The following is a 21,543-nucleotide window of genomic DNA, read 5'->3' as shown; positions in this document are numbered from 1 at the left end:
TAAAGGTGAGGTTGCCTGATTATAACCTTATTTTGCACAGTAGGTGGAGATAATCCCAGACTTTGGCAATAAATCTTAAATACAGAAAAGTAATCCATCCATATCCACAGCTCTCCACAGTTGCTTGTTATTAGCAAAAAAAAAAGCTTTGCATATTGCAAGTGGTTCTCTTTTCTTTTTAGGTCTGTCACTTTTTTTGTGTCTTCCACTTGTCCCGTTTTTCCATTTTTTAAAAGATGTTCTACCCAGACATGTGAACTTTTCTAGCTAATGGCTCTTTGGGAATCACTTTTTTGGTGCCAAAATTCTGCTTTATGTCTGTCAAACTGTGTTATGAATGAATTTTTCATTGATGTTACTACAGAAAGGGGAAAAAAAGACATGCCTCTGTATTCAGCAGGCTACTTGTAAGGACACAATTTAAAATTGTGTCTTTAAGTTGTAGATGCAAACCTTGAATTAGGTGCCTTATTATGTTTAAATGAGGTCTGTGCTAATTGACATAAGACCCCAATTATAAAGAAACAAGGGTTAGGACAAGACTTTTGTGGAGTAACATTTGTTTAAATATATTGTATATTCTTGCACTTTTTTCCTTCTGTCCTTCGTAACTGCAAGTGCATTTGCATATACTTCTATGTCCTCCTAATGAGTGGATTTCTGTTACGCCTTGCTCATATAAAACTGCTATTCATAATGGTAGAAGTGAATAGTACATAGATGCAGTCTTTTGTGTTAAGTAATCTGGATACTATAGAGCAGGCGTGTAGGCACTCTGTTCATGTTTCTGAACATTTTAAGGCAGTAGACAACCAAACACTTTCTTTTCTTTCCTCAGTTTAGTTTCTCCCTCTTTAGCCTCCTGTTCTGTCAACATCTTTTGCCTCTTCCACTGAAGCCTGTATCCAACTTAACCAGACCATTCAAATCACTCCACAAATAGGAAAAGTATGGGGAACACATATCAAAAGAAGATGCTGCCAGTGCAATCAGAGAACATTTCTCTCAATTTCTTTTTAACTCCCCTCACAGCCTGTGCTCTGTGCCTCTCATTCCCCCCGTCCTCTCTTTCTCCCAGAGCACTGCAGCTCCTCCCTCCGCCTCTCATCAGCTGCCCCTCCCTCTTCCTCTCTTTCTCGGCAAGGTGCAGCATGTATGTGAGCGTGTGTGAGCCAGCAGAGCTGCCTGTGTGTTTACATGTCAGCCTATCAGTGCTGCCGGATTTAGCGCATCTGGAGAGGACGAAGGCATTTCTCAAATGCCCCTCAGACAAGGGATTCTCATCTCTGCGTATATCCCTCTAACACATTTGAATCTTGCCTGTCCTGAATCCTGCATCCCTGACTCCATGCTTTCGGAGGCATTTTGAATTTCCTTGGCAACATGGAGCTGCCTGAATTAGAATTCTCTGCATGACAGTCCTGGTAAGTACTCTGTCTCTATGGTGGGCTTTGAGCACTGAGTCACTGGATCAGATTTATTGTGGTGCAGTGGTGGGGCCAGGGGATCGCCAGGGAGCAAATTAATGTCAGGAATAAAATTGTGTACCTTAGGCAAATAGGGGGGGGTGTAAAGAAGAATTATTCACAGATGAGACCTCCAGATCTTATTTGTGCTTTGTCATCCAGATGGGTTTCATTAGGCTGTTCTGCTCTATAATCTGGGTTTATTACTGAGGGAGCACATATAAATGATGTGAGCGTGTGACATCTGAATGTACTGTATGTAGGTTAGATATTTTCCACAATGCTTGAAAAAATACATATGTATTGTAACTTCTATATGGTATGTGTGCAGTAATCCATGCAAAAATACTTTTATACTCCCCTTTTATATCACAGCCATAGGTGTAAAACTGAGCGCAATAGTGTCTGTTTTATGTTTTTCTCCCAAGTGTTTTGCCAGTGTGGTTTGTTGTTGCTTCCTAATCTGCTCATTAACATTCATGTTCCTTCAGATGACAATAAACTCATCTAGACTGTTACACGTTCCCAGCAAGCGTTTACTGTTGGCCATTTCCAGTGGCAATAAAGGATGCTGTTGCAGGTGTTTGATTTGCCACAGGTTAGCTAGATGGATGGGAGTAGTGTTGATGGTGAGGGTGGGCGTGAGGGGGGGAGGGTATGTGACTGATTATTTATGCAGTCCAAATGAGCAATTTATCACAGCTTCAGTTTTTATTGCTTCTTCTGTTTGCATCCACATAATCATGGCTGCAATGCTCCAGCAGGCAGACATCGATGAGGGGACTCTTCCTCTCCGCTTTTAACAAACACTGCAAGCCACAGACCCCCCCAACCGTCTCTGAGGGAAGAGGTTGTTTTCACATCGAGGTTTTATGAACTAGACAAAGCTTTTAATTGGAAATCACTAATCAGGTTATGATGGCTGAGTGGAGTCTTTTTTCTTGCCTTGTTATTTATGCATGTCACCATGAGCACGTCTGCTTCTCTGAAATTGTGAACACAAAATTCTGTGAACTGGAATTAGTAAACCACATTTATTACTTGACTTTCTGATTACAGCCTGTGAATGATTGACTAATTGAAAGTGTCAATGTTACTTAGCAAACTGTTTTTCAGCAATCTATATTGCAGTCATTGCTGAAATATACATTACATCCTGTCAGTATCAGTTTATTCTGTTTGTCTGGTTTGCATATCTAAGTAATCTAGTGGGTATGACTGTTAATGCAATGTCAACTACAGATACTCACCACACATCTTAGATTCCATTTATGCCTATAGAGCTGTATAGGAAGATGCTTTATATCCACTTGCATGTCAAGGAAATCTGCATTTATGTATTATATTCATAAATGCAAATTTTCTTGACATGCAAGTGGATATAAAGAAAATTTGCATTTATGTATTATATTAAATATTAATGTAGTACTACCATTTAAATAAATAAATAAATAAAAAAAAGAAACAACAATTGTGGCTACCATTTTATACATCTAACAAACACATAGCAAAATTACCATTTATCAAAATTTGCCCGGTGAAGACAAATTAAATATTCTTTATTTTTAAGTTCCAATTTGGTACTTCACCTCCTGAACATCTGGCCTCTTAGCTGCTAAATTTCACTTTATGTTTCACAACTTTGCATAATGCAATTTGATGTAAGGGTAGGCAACACATTAAAATTTAGTTAGTTTTTTCTTTTCCTTTTTTTTTTTTTTTTTGCATAAGATGGGATTCACAAAACCGAGTTGCTTCACAAACCCCTCCTGGCTTAAACACAAGCTCTTGAAATGAAAAGATCCCTGGAGCCATGGTAGCATCAGCTGTTAATTTGGAGGCACCTTTATTTGTCAGCTTTGCTAAACAAACACACTTGATTAGTGGCAGCAGGAAGAAATGACAACAAAACAAAGCCATGCAAAGGCACTCATGTAACTTAAGCAAAATGGACATTTCATGGGGGTAGAGGGGGGTAATACTCAAAAGACTGTAACATGACAACTCAGTGCAATGTAAGAAATATGAGATTCTTTGATTCTTGACTACTTTCTGAGTCTCAAAAACAAGCTAAAATGGAGCTACCTCGTCTTCTTAATTTACAAAGTATGACAAGACTCTAGTGAACAGGAGCCTGTCCCCTCTGCTGCCATTTTAATAGTGGTTATCTAACTTACATGGATTTAGCATAAATGAAGAGAATAACAACAGATTTTTGTTGAGCTTATGCAAAAAAAAAAAAAACTGTGAATATATATATATATATATATATATATATATATATATATATATATTGTTTTGACCCTGCAGGCCGCCCTCAGATAAACAAGATGATTACTGCAGCTTTACACCACAACACAGGGCATAGTGAGGCTGAACAAAGCACAGTATACTGGGAGGAGTAAAAACCAAGACAATGAATAAAAGTCCCTAAACTATATGGGATTTGCTGTCAAGTAAAGGTTAAATGTGAGTTAATTACAGCAAAACAACTTAACATTGGCATTTTTTCTTTATCATTTTGGTAAAATCCACATTTTGTCTAAAAAAAAAGGACAAATACTTTTTTTTTCACTATCCCAAAGCAGTTTGTAATGTGGTGTTCATTATTTCTTTTAAAAACAATACTGCCATTTCTAATTAGAAACCTATTCTATTCTATTCTATTCTATTCTACAGTCATTTAGCAGACGCATTTATCCAAAGAGACTTACATTTGAGAGTAAGAACAACACAAGCATGAATTCAAACAAGATGGGACATCATAATTAAGGGATAGTCAGACTGCTTTGAGTCCAGTTGGACCCAGGTGCTGTCATGTAGTGCTAGAGGCAGTGCTCCTTAAACAACAGAGTCTTTAGCTTGCTCTCTGCAGATCGGGCGGAGTTTGGTAGATCGTTCCACCACCGGGGGACAACAGAGGAGAAGAGTCTAGCTACTGATTTTGCACCCTGTTGTGGTGGAAGCATTAGGCGTTTTTTGCTGCTGGAACGTAACTGAGGGAGTGTAGCTCTGGATTAAGGAGTGAAGGTAGACAGGAGCCATTTGGGTTATTGTTTTGTAAGCCAGAAGCAGAGCTTTGAATTTGATGCGCACTGCAATTGGAAGCCAGTGAAGAGCAATTAGCAGCGGAGTGACATGAGCTCTTTTGGGCTGGTTGAAGACCAGACGTGCTGCTGCGTTCTGGATCATCTGCAGAGGTTTAACTGAGCATGCAGGCAGGCCAGCCAGTAAGGAGTTGCAGTAGTCAATGCGTGAAATGACCAGAGCCTGGACCAGGACCTGGGTCATGTGTTCAGTCAGGTAGGGTCTGATCCTCCTGATGTTGTAGAGAGCAAATCGACAAGACTGGGCAACCGAGGGCAACATGGTCCTTAAAGGTCAGCTTAAAGGTCAGAATCGATGTATCGTGATCTATATACTGTGAGGATTAAAGGCATGGAAATGTAGCCAAGTTAATATATAAACTCTTCAGAAATGAGTTACTGCATATGAAGCTGTGGCACTGGTCTGTTTCATTCCAAACAAGAAGGTAGGCACAAGCAAAGCAGTGGAGCCATTTATTTCTTCACAGCGCTTTGTTCCATGCTTCCACCATATGCTTAATATTTTGTGATGCAGTAGTTTACATAATAAGAAAAATATTGCCAATTTCCTCACAGTAAATTTGGGATCATCAAAGTAGCTCAATAAAAAAAGTAGGGGAACTGACACGTCATAGCAGTGTAACTTAAAAGCAGCAATATTTGTGAAGAAATTTATATATAAAAAAAAAGGCATAAACAATTATATAAAGCTACACATGGCCAAATGTTGTGAGAATGTTTCATTCCGCTACAGGGTCAGCTGCATATGCTGTGTAAGGGGAATTGTTATAGGATGAATAATGTTACTTTTTATCTAAAGCTCTTGTATGGTCACTAATGTTTCGTTCCCATCAAGTGTGATTTGGTTCTAATTATAGCCCACTTTATTTACAGCTAAAACCAGGGCACTTCTGCACATAACAGTTCATTTGTGATGGCCCAGAAATGAGCAATGGGTAAACTAGCCAGGAAACATCTATGATGTTACTATAAAAGCATTTTCTGTAACAAGATACATCTTGGATAAAGATGCAGTAACATCAAAAGATATGTGAAAGTGATTGTGGTGAAGGCTCTCAGACTCTGTGGTCATACAACGTCTGCAGGATGGAAAGGTGACAGACGAAGGCAGATCTGTCACAGGATACTCAAATTTGCGTTGGACAAATGTATTCAGAAGGTCACAGTCCTGCTGCTCTGCTGCAGCCCTCCTCATTTAAATTTAATAATAACAGCTTTATGCAAAAATATGAGACAGTCAGAGGCAGCAGTAGTAGGAATGAGAACTGAGGGGGCCTCATCTTCATGTGCTTGGATGGCTTCAAAGTCAACACAGCATGGCTTACAAATATATAAAATGGAACTGATCACAGTGGAATTTTTGCAAAGGCCATCTCTTTCCATTTATCTGTCTTCATGTCATTCTTCTGTTTGGCTGTTAAACCTTTCTGTAATGTTATTTATCTGTACTTTGAATTTATGCTTTATTGGTAGCAATCACAAGAAAACCTATAATAGGGATGTTTCACCATGTATCCAATAGTAAATATGCAGAGATTGTGAAATTATGTTTACCCTTACCTTTTGTTTTGTTCAGGCCACAATTCAGGACACATAATGTCGAAAAGATTAATATCTAAGCATAACCATATATTTTTTATTTGTTTGTTTGTTTGGGGAGGGATTGTCTTTTATACCTTACCTGGAAATAAGCTAAATTGTGAAATGTTGTTGGACATCATACATCATTATGTGTAGCTAAAATAGTTTTTCTGGTATAAAACTGTAAGTTATCTTTCAACTCCCTCTCCATCCATATAAGCATTTTGAACATCTAATAGTTGTATAAATGGGCTGTACAAGCTGGCATGAAACTGTTACTAGCATGATGTGTTAGCTAACTAGCAGGAAATGAGTGAAGGAAAATTTCTCTTAGTAACTGTGTTACATCAGCAAAGCCAGTCTTATTAGACTCAGAACTTGCAGTTCAGTACATTTCTGCTATTCCTGCATGTATAGACACATTTCTTTGTGTTCAAACGATGTGTTACATGTTGACTGCATGCTGTGTGAAGGACACGTTGGAATGTGTTGCTGTAGTTAAGAAAATGAAAAGACATTACTTAAAGTTGCAAACAGAGGTCAAAACATTTTCCATCAAGGTCAAAGATAAGCCCAGCTTAGCAAATGTACCACACACTGAAGTTTTCTGCATTTCTGTAATTCCTGAACCTTATTGTAACTGAAGAGACAGAGATCCAGCACTATATCTCACCTCCTTATTTATGGCAGTTCACAACACAGACATTATCAAGCACAGACACACCAGCTACATTATCAAAATTCGCTTCTGTTGGCATTCAGTCTTTTTTTTCAATTTCAGCCCAAAACATGTTATATTACCTAATTGTGAGTAGGGGATAAAGGTTTGTGTAATTTCCAGCTTATCCTACATGACTTTTAGGATGAAGGGGTGTTAATAAAGAAAAACCCTCATTTGTAGTATTACTGTTAGACTGTCAGTGAACTAAGAAACAGATTTACATGGTAATTCTGCAACAAGTATAAAGGTATTGCAATGTTATTTGTGCACTAGATCCAAACATTTGAAATTGGAATCAATCTGACAGTGTTTAATTTTAACATAGAAAGTTTAGCAGGACACATTTCAGTTTAATTAAGAAAAGTTACATTACACCTTAACAAAATTATCGATGACAAATGAGATTTTACCTGCATTTATTAATTTATTTTTTTTTAAATATATTTTCACATCAAATAAAACAAAATCAAATATATTTTCTTAGAAGGAGAGTCAGACTGTCAAACATATAGGTATTCAAGGAGCTACAAAAATAAAAGGTCAAAGAAGCTCTGAAATAAAAGGAATTACCAGACCATTTCCCACGTAACCTGGCAGTTCAGAGTCCAGAAGAATTCATCTGTAGAATCCAAATGCATACTGAATGAGTAAGAAACCACGAGTCAGCCTTGGGCCATGTTCTATTGGCTCTCATTACTCACAAGAACACCATTGTACTTGAAGGCTCTGGAGCTATTGCTTTGTTTTCAAGTCTGCTGTCTGGTTCTATTTGGTTGCTAAATGCAAGAGCATTGCATGTGAAACAAATCTAACAATTCTCCATTAGTGGTTTTGTCTATAAGATCTTTAAACAGTTAAGTTCTATAGCAGCCTGTATTGAGTTTGTTGTATTTAAGAAGACAGCAGTATGCTTGTATGTCTACTCAGCTGCTAGATGGAAAGGTAAAGCATTGTAAAAGAAAAAAAAAATGTCTTTACTAAGACTTTGGCACCAGCAAAGTGTCCCGTCCAGGTTTACATGGGCATATAAGATTGCGATAATTACATGTATGTGTAGAAAGGATAACCTATGTTATCTATGTTGATTGTGTCAAAGTATGCACCATTAACTTGTTTTCATGGCAATGACAGACTATTCCAAGATTGTACTGGCATTTATCTTGTTAACAGGACATTTTTACACATTTGCATTTAAAGATACAGTTAGTCACCGAATATATTGACGGATGAAAGCTTTCCAACTCAATTACATAAATCAGAGTCTGCTTGTCCATACTGCCTTATGGTCTTGGATTGATACTTACTTACTCACTTACTCACTTACTTTATTTATTTATTTATTTATTTATTTATTTCGTCCTTCCTTCCTTTTGATTGGCCAACATATTCACAGGTGTGGCTAAATCACCCCTTAACCCCTTATCAAGCGGGGTCATTTTGGCAACAACGCCTGTAACATGACCTCTCCAAATTAGAATTACTGCTGTTATTAAACCCTCTGGATTGTAAGTACAGGCTTGGGCTCTTTCTAAAGGTAACACTCTCTAGTTTCACCCACAGCAATCAGAATCACTGTCAGTATTACTGATAAAAAGTTACACACTTTAGAACACACAGAATTTTTTTTTTTTATGTCCTTGCCTAACCTGTACGGACAGAATGAGACCAATCTTGATGAGAAATATTGATGTTTGACCTATAGAGAGCCCTCAAAGGTAAGGAAAGTCAACATTTAAACTTTCTGCTTTTCTGTAAAACAGGCTTTAGTGTTAGCGCTGTGGTTGTTGTGTGTCAAAATGGTTTATATCATCGGAAAGACGAGACTTTGAGCTTTCATTTGATGTGTATATTGTGGGCATTCATGACGGACGGGCTTGCACACATGACTTGATTAGTAGTCATGTACCGGGACCGGTACATCTGCATCGTAAGGGGTTAATTTAGCATGTCCCATATGCTTCATGTGTTAGTTTTTTTTTTTTTTTTAATTGCTGTCTTTGTTGTTTTTTGTTTTGTTTTGTTTTGTTTTTCTTGGATAGGGTGGGGGCGGTGAACATAGGAGGACAACTTCTGTCTTGCGAAATACATAGCCTGAAACTAAAGGATACATTTGCCTGTATTCCCTTTTTAGATCAGGAGCAACCTTTAGATGGCTTTACCTTTCATGCTGTTTGGTTTAACATAAAAAAGAAGAGGGGTAAAGTCAATGAATTACAAAAAAACTGAATGGTTTAACCATATTTTTGTCATCTGTTGTTTAAAGGACTGAGAAATAAAGGTGGACAAACACAGTTCTGTAAAGTTTTCAGAAAACCCTCAGGGTTTTTAGAGGGTTTCTTCCGGATAGTTAGAGAGTCATTCATGCTTTTCACATTACTTGTCTATTTTGACATCACTTTCTATAGTGATGTAAAGTTTATAATTAATATATTACAGAAAGTAATATAACAATTTTAAAGTGCACCAGTGTTGCTCCACTCCTTAATGTCATTAACACAACTGTGGCTGGCACACTTTGGATATGCCAGTTTAATGTGACAGAGTTTGCATAAGATCGTGTTTTTTGGTATTTGGTCGAAGGAGTTCAGTACAGTGCCTTCTAACAGCTGTTGTCTTTGGCTTTACATGTTTCCCTTATTTGTACGCCATTAATGTCTAAGCCCACAGCGCATGCATTTCACCAAACTGGCAATGTGAATCATCCCTCTGTTGTTGTCAGTAAATAGATTGGTGCACTACCACCAGCTTATGGTAGTGTTACTGAATAATCTACGAGGTGCTGCTTAAAACAACATACCTTTGAATGACCATTCAAAAAATTTGAAAATCCTTGCCTGTCCATAGTTTCAGCAGGTTGAAATTTATTGTATTCACACCCATTTTAACAGGGATGTTCAAGGAAAGATAACATTAACAATCGTGTGCTTTCAATTACATTTTCAATCCTTTAACCCTTTGACGTCAAAGAATAACTTCTAAATAGAAATTAATAGAATGTTGCATGTTGCCTTCATACTGGCACATTTCAAAATGTCTTCATCAAGAAGGTCTATTTGAATTATTTTTGGCATCTATCACATGTTTCAGTAATGCCTGAACAATACTGAGACATTGGCTTACCAAGCTGCCTCAAATGGTAAGAAATATAAAAATACTGGTCTGATGTTTATCTTTAGTTTGTGATACCATAAGAGGTTCACACAATGATGATGTTTTCACTATGGACGATCAGATGTCTCCATCTCCTGCTACCACACAGGAGATGATGCTAAATCCTATTATTTTCAAACCAGCAGCGAAAGAGATGAGTATGTGAGATTGATAAAATTATTACTGACTTGCTATTGGCGAGACCCCTTGGGATGTCTTTGAACAAAGCTCTGGTCTTGTGGAGGTGTGTACACTGTCTGCAACCTCAACATGAGGGGGCATTCCCTTGCAGCAATAAAGCATGAACAATTCATTTTCAAGATCACATACTGTATGCATCAAGCTGAACAGTGAGATGCATTGCAATGCTCAGCGTTATCTTGTATTGACATGGTATACTATAGAGAAGATAAAATAGTTTTATTCCATAGTTACAGCAGCTTCACAGGTATTGAGACCCCTGTTTGCAATTGTATAAGGATTTAGGATAAAATAAATATTGCATCTTAAAGCCTAAACTAGGCCAGTTTCTTTTACTAGCAGCTTCAATTCCTGACGACTGAATGAATTCTTTGTCTGTCATAGTAAAAGGCTTTCTGAGATGAAAAATGAAAATTTAAAGTATTTCTTTTGTGTTCCACTAACCATAGTTGCTGGTGATGTTTAGGTAGAGAACAGGCAGCTATGATCACTTCATATCCCTTCTCATCTTCAAGGCCATTCATCTTTACTGTCACCTGTCAAGCTGAGAGCTGTTCAGTATGAATACTAAAGCATCAGCATTTGCCTAATCTTGTTTTAAAAACATTAAAAGCTTAGCTCCTTTGAATGTACTGGATTTATTTATTTTATTTTTTTTTTTCCTTTTGTCAGGTTTTGGGATTAAAATGATAATTTAAATATAGTTTGAACCTGTGCACCAAGAACCAGTGCTTGTAGATTTGAGCAAGTTTTTTTTTTTTTTTGGTAGAAATTATATAATTTTCCTCAGACTTTAAATGGTTTGTTTTAATACTGAGGTCTCTTTTCTGCCTACTTTTCTGCCATTATAATGATTAGAACAACATGGAAAAGTATTTTTCTAATTTTAAAAAAGAAAAAAAATTATCAACAAGAGTTTTAAATTTCATAAATGATTTGCTTCTCATTACTAAAGACATGTTATGGGTATGACAATTTCTGCAAAGGTCTGCAGAAACTAAGGTCTCTGAAATTTTCATTTCTGGCCTCTAGGTGCTTTACAATTGAGGTTAAGAGAGACCTTCAGTATGAGGATTTACTTTGTGTTATAGACACATATAAACCATCACAGACAATTAAACACTCAATTATTGCATGACAAATTTATTGAAAACGAAGCCTCTCTACATCTGCTTGTCCTCCATACACCTCATCACTATAATTACCGCAACTCTTCTCACCTCTGTCGTTCTCTTTCTAATGTAAACATGGACATTGTATATTCAGTACCATAACTTCTTAGATAAACGTGCATACCTCTCTGGCTGAGAGCCTGAGCAGCTGGAGCACATTTCTTTAAAAAAAGAGAAATCTTGAGAGCTTGATGGTCCCATGTAGGTTTGTTTCTGCATTTCAATACAAGTACTGTAGCTTCCATATGATGACAATTTCTGTTCTTTCCAAATATTTGATCTTTATATGGTGGATTTTCAGCCATACAGTTTTTTTTAGATTGGCAGAAGCTGTTACCCTTACCTTTGACTTCCATGGAAGATTGCCTTTTATGAGATTTTCCATATCTAACTGCTCATTTTGCTGGGGGGTGATGATTAGCTAAAAATTATATTTGCAATGCAGATGGGAAGTGTTTCTACTCAAGCATTTACTCTGATATATGTGATATATTTGTAATGACACTACTGTTGAGCTGTTGTGTGGCACATTCAGTGCATGCTATTATGCGAGACAGAAACAATATGTCACATTGCAACTTTAGATTAGTCTTTAAATATTCTGAGGATTGTCCACTTCACATCTATGCAGCCTATAACACTCTATCATTTGCTTTTAAATTTTGCAAAGCTGAATCAAATTTGTTCTTTGAACACAAACATGTCAGTGGAAGCAATCTTCATCACTTAAATCCTTTACATATTTACTCTGTACTCTGGAGCTGCACCCTCATTTCCTTTCATTCCTGCTTTTCTCTAAACAGCTGCACACTAATCAAAGCTTGTTTGGGATATGTTTGCCACTGAACAACAAGTTATGTTTAAGATGGGTGCTAATGAGCACATTGTTCATACTGATTATGAATAAAACTGAAACTATAGTGGGCTACTTAGAATTATGCTCTCATAGGATCTGCAAAGGACATTAAGATTTATATATATATATATATATATATATATATATATATATATATATATGTACGTATGTATCCTGCAAAAATCGAAAAAAAACAAACAAAAGTAATAAATGTTCATTCCCAAGGATCTACTGCTCACAATTGTAGAGTTAAGTGAAAAGAGGGCATGATAGAAATGCAAAACCAATTAAAATGAAGGATTTCTACAATATGCAGCATTGTTCAGCTGTATGCAACAAAAATCCAAAGCCAAAATGATTTAACAGGTGTTTCCAGAGACCAGTAGTAAGTTAAGACTGCTACATTTGGGCATGAGGACCGTTTACAGTTTATAGAAATGTCAAATAAATGCTTTAATGCAGTATATGACAGTGCTTGCATTAACATTTTGTTTAGTTTTTTTAATAAATATTTTCTCTTGCCTCAAGCAGAAAAGGTTCAATAACCTTTCCTTAGAGGGCTGCACAACGAAGGTATTTAATAACTCAAAACAGCTGAAGGGGATATATGCACTGATGCATGAAGTTCATTTGTCTGTATGCTCCTTGCAGACATTCCGTGACCCATTAAGTGCACGCTTTTGTCTAAATTTGACCACTATCAAACCACACAGAACTGAGCAGCCAGTCAGGGCAACAAAAGACTAATGTTGAGTACAGACTTCCTTTTGAGCAAGGACTATGACAGGGTGAGAGGTCCGCAGAGACGATGCAAGCAGTCATAAAAGGGCAGAGGAGAAACAGCATATTGTTCTCCTGCACAATGCTATCAAAAGATGAAAGAAAAAGAAATCTGAGTGGGCACACTTAATCTGTGATGAAATAGATCAAAGCAGATATTCTCTTACAGACAAAAGTATTTCAAACCTCTCACGTAAAGATTATAAATTGTATATGAGGACAGTCCTGTAGTTGACAGACTGCTACCGATTGCTATAGCTGGTGTTTTTACATTGAGATTGTGTGAAGTTCATAAAGGAATGTTGAGTCAGAAATTGGTATTTGTATTTGTTTTTGTTCCTGGGGAGTAAATGTAATATTTTCAAGAATGGCTGTGGTGTGAGAGCTATTTTTGTAAGATGGTCTCCACATTTGTATTTCTTTTAATTTCAGCTCAAGGTCATGACAAATCTGTACTAAAGTGAGAAGACATGCACTATAAATCAAGATAACAGAGACAGTAGCCCTGCTCTTACTATACTGAATCATAAATACATGATAAAAAGATTATAATAAAATAAATTACTATTACATTTTGTTGCGATTATCAGTGACAATAGAATGTATCATCCTACTTTATATCCCTGAACAGACAATATAACATCATTTTTTGTGTCAAACAGATAATGGCACCTACCTTCTACATTTCGTGTCTTGGTAACATTCCACTATAGCAAGGTGCAAAAAACATTGTCATTACACTGTGAATTAAATACCTAATTTAAATGCCTTGAAGTCCATTTATACAATAAGTGATAACATTATGATATTATCACACACACACACACAGACACACACATGAAAAAAATAAAATAAAAAAATAGCTCAGACCAGTCAGGACATTGGCAAAGAACATGTGAGGGTGTTGTGGTGTTTTTTGGTACTCGGGCTTAGCGAAAAATCCTTCAGGGACTGTGGACTGTGAGATTTAGTCTTTGTGGATTGGGCTTGCTTCCCACTGATGCTTTAAGATTTTATCAGATTGGTATATAAGAGTCTGGAGGCCAGAAGAAGACCTCAGACTCTTTGTGAGTGCATGTCACAGGGTCCTCTACATACCTGCTGAGTGAGGGAGCTGCTTTTAGGGAGTGCTGCTCCCATTTGTGGAGGAAGTGACTGGTCGCAAACAGGATGCACATTTTTTTGGCAGAACATTGCACTATACAAAGATGAAAAGTGTTACTACCTGTCAAAGATTTTAGGGCTGATTAGTGTAAAGTGTACGTTTTTCTATTGGATACATATAATATTTTACCATTTTGTTGAAGAAAATTTGGAAAAATGTGTAAATATTGATATAGTAATCTGTGTTTATAAAGAGCACTTTTGGCTTTCATCCTGTCAATATGATTTTTAAATACACCCTGAAATACACCATTATTGTTCCATTGTGACCACTCAAGAGTCATCAGGCCTGTAACTTTAATGCACTAAGAGTGTATAATTTGTACTGGAACAATAAAAAAAAATGAAAAAAAAGAATCACTCAAACCTTCACTATCAGGTTTATGTTATTTCAGTTTTTCCTTGTAAAAGCTACAACTGCAGACAGCCAAACAGTTTTTACATGACATTACACTAAAATCTGAAGCACTCTTAGAAAAACATTTTTTACTGATGAGATAACCTACAGAGCCTTTTTGGTTCCCACACATTCTGACACCACGGGGTATATTTGGACTGAATGTCTATGAGCATTGAATTGTGCTTTTTTTTTTTTTCTTTTGCTCTTCGAAAACTAAGGAATGTGTAGCTAATTGATTTTAGCATAATATTGAACTAAATAGCCGTGGTTTTACCAAACCAAGGAAAATTATGGGTTTCAAAGTGCCAATCAAAAACAGTAGTAAGGTCAAATTTGAAATAAAGATGATCAGAAATAAATGAGTGTGTCCCACAGATGCAACTCAGTAATATTAAACTTGTCGTGAGAAGCTGAGCTTGAGTGTTGTACCCAGTTAAAATGCCAAAATCAAATAAGGGTTCTATGTCCTCTGACAAACTCCCTCTCTCCTCATCTATCACCATTTGGCAGCAGCTAGTGCATTATATCACTGCAAGGTCAACAGTAAGCAGTTGCATGGGATGTTTAAAGTCTTTAAATGCTAGGGAAGCCATATAAAGATGTACCATGGCATTTTTGACTGCCAATTAAAAATGGGTATGTACAAGCAGACACAATGTGTCAGCAGTATTGACAGTAATTGTTTTCAGCACACTCTGAAGTCAGAAGCACAGCAGGATGGTTACATTGTGTGACCAAGCCCTTTTATTGATTGGTTGATTCCATTACTTCTGAGGAAAGTCACCATAATGAAATTCTATGCAGGCAAAAGGGGATGCAGCTTGCATCTTTGTAAAAGTGTGGAGATACAAGCACAATGGTGATTTTCACAGACATAAGAGTTTAGATTTTTGCAAAGGGTCAGTGATGTAAGGAATACATTTAATTCATTCTGAATGTTATATTTACAAAGATGCCAAAAGCACTTTGTAAATTTGGGATATTCGTATCAGATAATGTTATAATATGAAACTGATTTCATTATTATTGCTATAAATTTTATTTTAATTTTAGAAACATGTTTTTTTTTTTATCTACAGGAAAACATTTTACATGCTACAGAATGAAATTTTTAAAAGACTGTGCAATTAAACTCTTAAAAGACAACATATTCTTGTTACTTTTATACATTTCAGTGACACGTTGTGTTCATATTTTTGCATTCATTGAAACCTCATCTACATTTTAACCTTTTTTACTGAGATCCATTAAAATTCAAAATGCTATATTTTCCATGTCTTCCCAGGTAAACACTAGGATGGTGTTTGGAGAGGCAGGAGGGCACAGCTACTTGGTGGCGTGCTGGCAGCCCATCCTGATCCTGATGCTAGGCACCGTCCTTTCTGGTTCCACCACCGGCTGCCCCTCTCGATGTGACTGCAATGCTCAGGAGCGTTCGGTCGTGTGCCATCGACGGAGACTGGCAGCCCTTCCTGAGGGCATCCCCACTGAAACAAAGCTATTAGACCTTAGCAAGAACCGTCTGAAGATTCTCGGGCCAGAGGAGTTTATTAACTACCCTCAGCTGGAGGAGCTGCAACTCAACGAAAACACTATTTCATCCATTGAGCCTGGGGCCTTTGGCAACCTTATGAACCTTCGAATTCTAGGTTTGCGCACCAACCAACTGAAGCTCATTCAGCTGGGGGTATTCACAGGCTTGACCAACCTCACACAGTTGGATATAAGTGAGAACAAAATTGTCATTCTGCTTGACTATATGTTCCAGGAACTGTACAACCTAAGGGCTTTGGAAGTTGGTGACAATGATCTCGTCTTCATCTCACCACGATCATTTCATGGCCTCAGCAACCTTGAAAGCCTCAACATTGAGGGCTACAAATTAGCCTCAGTGCCAACGGATGCCCTTAGCCATCTGCATAACCTGTTGTCACTTCGATTACGCTATCTTAATGTTACTGTCATAAGGGATTACTCTTTTAAGCGGCTGTATCGACTGAGAGTCCTGGAAATTTCTCACATGCCTGCCCTGGATACCATGACCTCAAAATGCTTGTTTGGACTCAATCTCACCTCTTTATCCATCACAAACTGTAATCTCAGTGCTATTCCTTATCAAGCCATCAGTCACCTCAGATATATTCGGTTTTTGAATCTGTCTTTCAATCCCATTCTTACTGTGGAAGGGAACCAACTATTTAATCTACAGAAACTTCAGGCATTTCATTTGGCTGGTGGGAGATTGGTGACCATTGAGCCTTACTCTTTTCGAGGACTCAACCACCTACGTGTACTCAATGTATCAAGCAATGGCTTGAACACTCTTGAGGAGTCTGTCTTTCACTCAGTGGGAAACCTGGAAACCCTGGCTTTGTTTGACAACCCTTTGGCCTGCGACTGCCGTTTGCTGTGGGTTTTCCGCCGGCGGTGGAGGCTTAACTTTAACAAGCAACAGCCCATGTGTGCTTCACCTGAAATTGTGCAAGGAAAAGAGTTCAAAGATTTCCCAGATACACTCCCTCCTGACTATTTCATCTGCCAGAAATCAAAGATTGTGGATTATAAGGTTCAAGAAAGCCATGTAGATGAAGGGACAACAGTTCAGTTTGCATGTCAGGCTGAGGGTGATCCAGTCCCTGTGATAATGTGGTTGTCCCCTAAAAAGGAATACATCACTGCTAAGACCATGGGGTCAAGACTTTCTGTGTCTAATGATGGTACACTGGAAGTGCGCTATGCACAAATCCAGGACAACGGCACCTACTTGTGTATTGCAAGTAATGCAGCAGGCAATGACACCAAAGCTGCTCACCTTTTTGTGCATAGCTACTCCCCGAATTGGCCCCACCAGCCAAACAAGACATTTGCTTTCATTTCCAACCAGCCAAGTGATGAGGGTTCTAATGTGACCCGGGCCTCAGTTCCATTTCCATTTGATGTGAAGACACTCATCATTGCAACAACCATGGGATTTATATCTTTCCTAGGAGTGGTCCTCTTCTGTCTTGTAATATTATTTCTCTGGAGCAGAGGTAAAGACAATACCAAGTCAAGTATTGAAGTTGAATATGTGCCACGTAAAGAGGAAACAGAAGAGGCCAGTCCAACTGAAGCACCTGTACAATTCAACATGAAAATCATGTGAGCCCCAAAAGGAGTCCATTTAAGCTTACAAACTGCTGTCGGGATGCACACTATTCTTGCTTACAATATGCACTCATTAATGAGTGATAGAAATTGCACAGCAACAAAGGCATCTTGACACTATACTCTTGACTTTTTTCCGCCCTTTTTTAACTTCAGGGACTGAACCTTTCAAAGCAAATGTTGGATTTCAAATATTCAGATTTCTGTAAATTTGTATTGGCAACACTCAGTATGTTAACATGCACACACAACCCAATTAGTGTATGGGACCAAATAAGGAGTACATAGAAATAAAGCACAGTTTACACAATAAATGGGTTCATATTTACAGAGATTTAGAGAGAATGATTTTGTCATTAGGATTGTGGCTGTTGGATATTTTTTATTTATACTTTTTTTGCTCTGATGAACATTCAAAGCACAAGGATCTCATGTAAGTGCCCATGTTTTGATGCTTGAAAAACTGAGATAAAATCACTTTTCTTTTGTCCTTTCACATGGAGTTTACAAGAATGACAATAACTTTTAGGTAAATTGATAATAAACAAGACTTATTGTCAAATTTCCACCAAATAAAGGCACAATTCTAAGAAAGACGAGATAAAATTTGAAAGATAAGTACTAAAAGGAGTCAATAATAGGAGAACTAATGTTTGGAGTGATACAGATAATGAAGGATTGTTGAATCTTGACAGTGAAAAAATGCACAAGAGCTGAACCTCACCGCGTGCTTTGTGTTATTGTAGCCTTTTTCCTTTTTCCAAAATTATAATCAGCATTTTCTCTAAGCACTTTGATGTTGTTGTCTTTAGGTATTAAAAAGCAACTATCCCTATGGATAAGTGTCCATTGAAAAGTCAGTTTTTCAACTCAACTTCAAGTTTGTTGTATATGAGTCAGAAATTAAGAGTAATTCCTTATTCTAGTAATGGACAAATAAGAAGTGCGCATGTTAACACACTGATAAAGAAAAAAAAGCCACAGTTTGTGCTCCTTTCACCCAGCAAAGGACATTTGTCTTTAAATGTATTGAAATGTTGCGATATACATACTTTTCTGTATTTTATTCTTCCTTGTACATTATGCTATGGCACAATAGTAATGCTTTTGATGGCTGTGGGTTTTGAACATACTGCAATCCAAAGAGCAGATTAACATTATCCAGTAAACATGTTTTTGATGTAATTAAACTGAAGAAGTGAGTTACTGCTTGTTATAGTGAATAACAACTGAGTAACAACTTACAAGTACAACAACATTGATTTGTTTACTTATTTGGCAGCTCAGTAAGTGTGAGCACCCTGTCCTGAAGTTATGTCACTTTACATTTAGAAAGTAGTGACTATTAATTTGTTGCCTTAAGTTCCCAATTTCCAGCTTTCTGCTGAGCAATACTCAATATTTATATGTAAGATGGAGTTTATTCCTCATAAGGATTTTTGTTGTCCAATTAATTTCAAAGTCAAGGTCTGCTCTGAAGATAATGTGTTCATTAACTCTTAAAACACTTGTTTAAAAGGGATGGGCAAATGGAAAATCTATTAAAATAAAGAACATTTTATACTACATGGTATTTATTTTATGCTAAATGAATGAGAATGAATGATCTCTTGTGCTGGAAGTAATCTTAATAGAATTAATTGGTTTATTTAGGAGGCGTAGTGTGAGGTAAACTTTTTTTAACAGATTCAAAAACAGTCAAATCAGTTGGTGCTTTCAAAACCAGTAGTAATAGCACAGCAGTCAGATTATTTAGCAGTTCTCAATGTACAATTTTGTATGTTTGTATTCTTACTTTATTGTCAGAATTTTCTCCTTTTTTGTTCTAAATATGTGATCATTCACCTACCCTGTCACAAAATGTGAAAGCTCAATAATGACGTGACTTTGGGCCACAAGTTTAAGCCTTCAATACAAAGTGTAAGAAAAAGAATAATATATACCTAGAAATTATAAGCACCATAGCACAGGAACCGTATTTCATTAATTTAACATTTAGACTGTAGGCTATGTTAGCCAGACACAGTAAAAAAATAAATTGGTATCATATTAGTTAAAAGCAAAGAAAACATTAAGACAAAGGAAAAATGATTTTGTCATGAGCAAAAAAACAGGCTTAAAATCTCACTTCTCTAAGCAGTAATAAATGTTCCTTGGCTGTTCAACACTGTTTTAAAAGATTATGTTTGTAATTCGTTGTTGATAACCAGACATCACAGCTGAGCATGTACTAAGATTGATGAGAATTATATTCCTCTTCTAGACTGCTGCAGCTGCACCAGTAGCATGCAGCCACTGGGAAACCTCTACTAGCTAGTTTGCACCAGTGTTTTGAAGGATAAAATTTTATTTATACATCAATTTCAAGCTAGAGAAACCTGCTGGCTGCACAGAATTGTACTCTGGCTTATAAAAAGAGACAAGCGGTAAATAGCCAGACACAGCTGAACCAAGTAATCACAAAAACTTTCATATTGATCTGCTAATGAGAGCATGTTAGAGACACCAAGAAAAAAAGAAAGGATAACACAGATCAATGTATTGTATTTATTTGGTGAGATTGCAAAAAACTTGGTCTGAGCCATATCGTATTAAAGACAAACACTACATTAGCATTTTGCTTTAAAACCAACAAAAACAAACACAAAGAAATGCCAGTGTCATTTTAAAGGCCAGCCTTAATAATCTGAGTAATAACACTGCTGATGCTGATGTACCGTTAGAGGTTTTGGAACAAGTTGTATTGAGATGTACTATGGTTGTCAAGAAGGGTTTTATTGATGCACAAGCTTTTTTTTCCATAGCTGGTGGGGAAAAAAGATTAAGATGAATAACAGACCCTAGAAATAACCTGGGGGAAACACTAAAGTTATGACAAGGGTAAATTCTGCATTAGGAGAAATTTACACAAAGCTTGAGGTCCATCACTGAGATAAAGTAAAAAGCATGCACTGGGGATGTGGAACTGCAAAACTACAGGCAAAGTCAAGGTATTTAAAATCACCCCATTGAGACATTTGATATATTGTTTCAGTCTGTTAATGGCTTGGTTTTTAATACTTATTTGCACATTCTTACAGGTGAGTCTGATGCCTATATCCAAGAGAAAGTATTTTTAGTAGTTGGCCATGTGGCTAAAACAGTCAAGACAGTTGGGGAAAGACAATTGTGAATACAACTACAGATCTCAAAAGAAGCCAGAAGCTGCTTAGTGTTTTTTGGGATGCTGTGAAAAGCCTAACTTGCTGGCTGAGAACCAACTCACAGGGATGAAGTCACAGGTGATTCAGAGATGGACTAGAAGGGAGGCAGTTTTTTTTTTCACCTCCCAGGCACTCACTCACTCAGCCTGATTCACACAGACAAACCATAAGCAACAACACCAAAGCAGACACATTTCTTGTGGTGGAAAAAAATGTGCATACACTGTAGATAAATAATTTCAGTCACTCCATAATTTAAAAACTGCCATTAAGGCCATGGCCCTGAAAGCAGCTTCTCCCACACACCACTTAGGAATGTAGTCTGTAGGAAGCAAAGGTTGTAGAGTACATCAAACTACTATGTTTTTCAACCAACTTAGCAGGCAAGGATCTGTTATACATTTATTATAGGTTTTTTAAACAGTATGCTGTGATTCTGTTCCAGTAGTCAGTCATTTTCTTTACTTACTCATATATGCATTCATACATTAAATAAAATTTAGTAAAAAATACTAAAACATAAACATAGCAAAAGCAATTATCAGCTAAACCCTAAAAATGCAAACTCATCAACGAAATCGACACTGTTACAACA

General features: G+C 37.0%; 1 protein-coding gene across 1 annotated transcript; it reads left to right on the top strand.

Moving 5' to 3' along the window:
* The first annotated feature begins 1,152 nt into the window (after positions 1–1,152).
* Positions 1,153–19,037, top strand: lingo1b (leucine rich repeat and Ig domain containing 1b). The gene is made up of 2 exons (XM_041980049.1): positions 1,153–1,424; positions 15,884–19,037. The coding sequence occupies exons 1-2, from the start codon at positions 1,413–1,415 to the stop codon at positions 17,741–17,743; spliced, it is 1,872 nt and encodes a 623-aa protein (XP_041835983.1). The 5' UTR covers positions 1,153–1,412; the 3' UTR covers positions 17,744–19,037.
* The last annotated feature ends 2,506 nt before the right edge of the window (positions 19,038–21,543 follow it).

The sequence above is a fragment of the Melanotaenia boesemani genome, chromosome 1 (genome assembly GCF_017639745.1).
Source record: "Melanotaenia boesemani isolate fMelBoe1 chromosome 1, fMelBoe1.pri, whole genome shotgun sequence".
Lineage (NCBI taxonomy): Eukaryota > Metazoa > Chordata > Actinopteri > Atheriniformes > Melanotaeniidae > Melanotaenia > Melanotaenia boesemani.
Note: the sequence above shows the minus strand (reverse complement) of the source record. Positions and strands in the feature narration are given on the sequence as shown.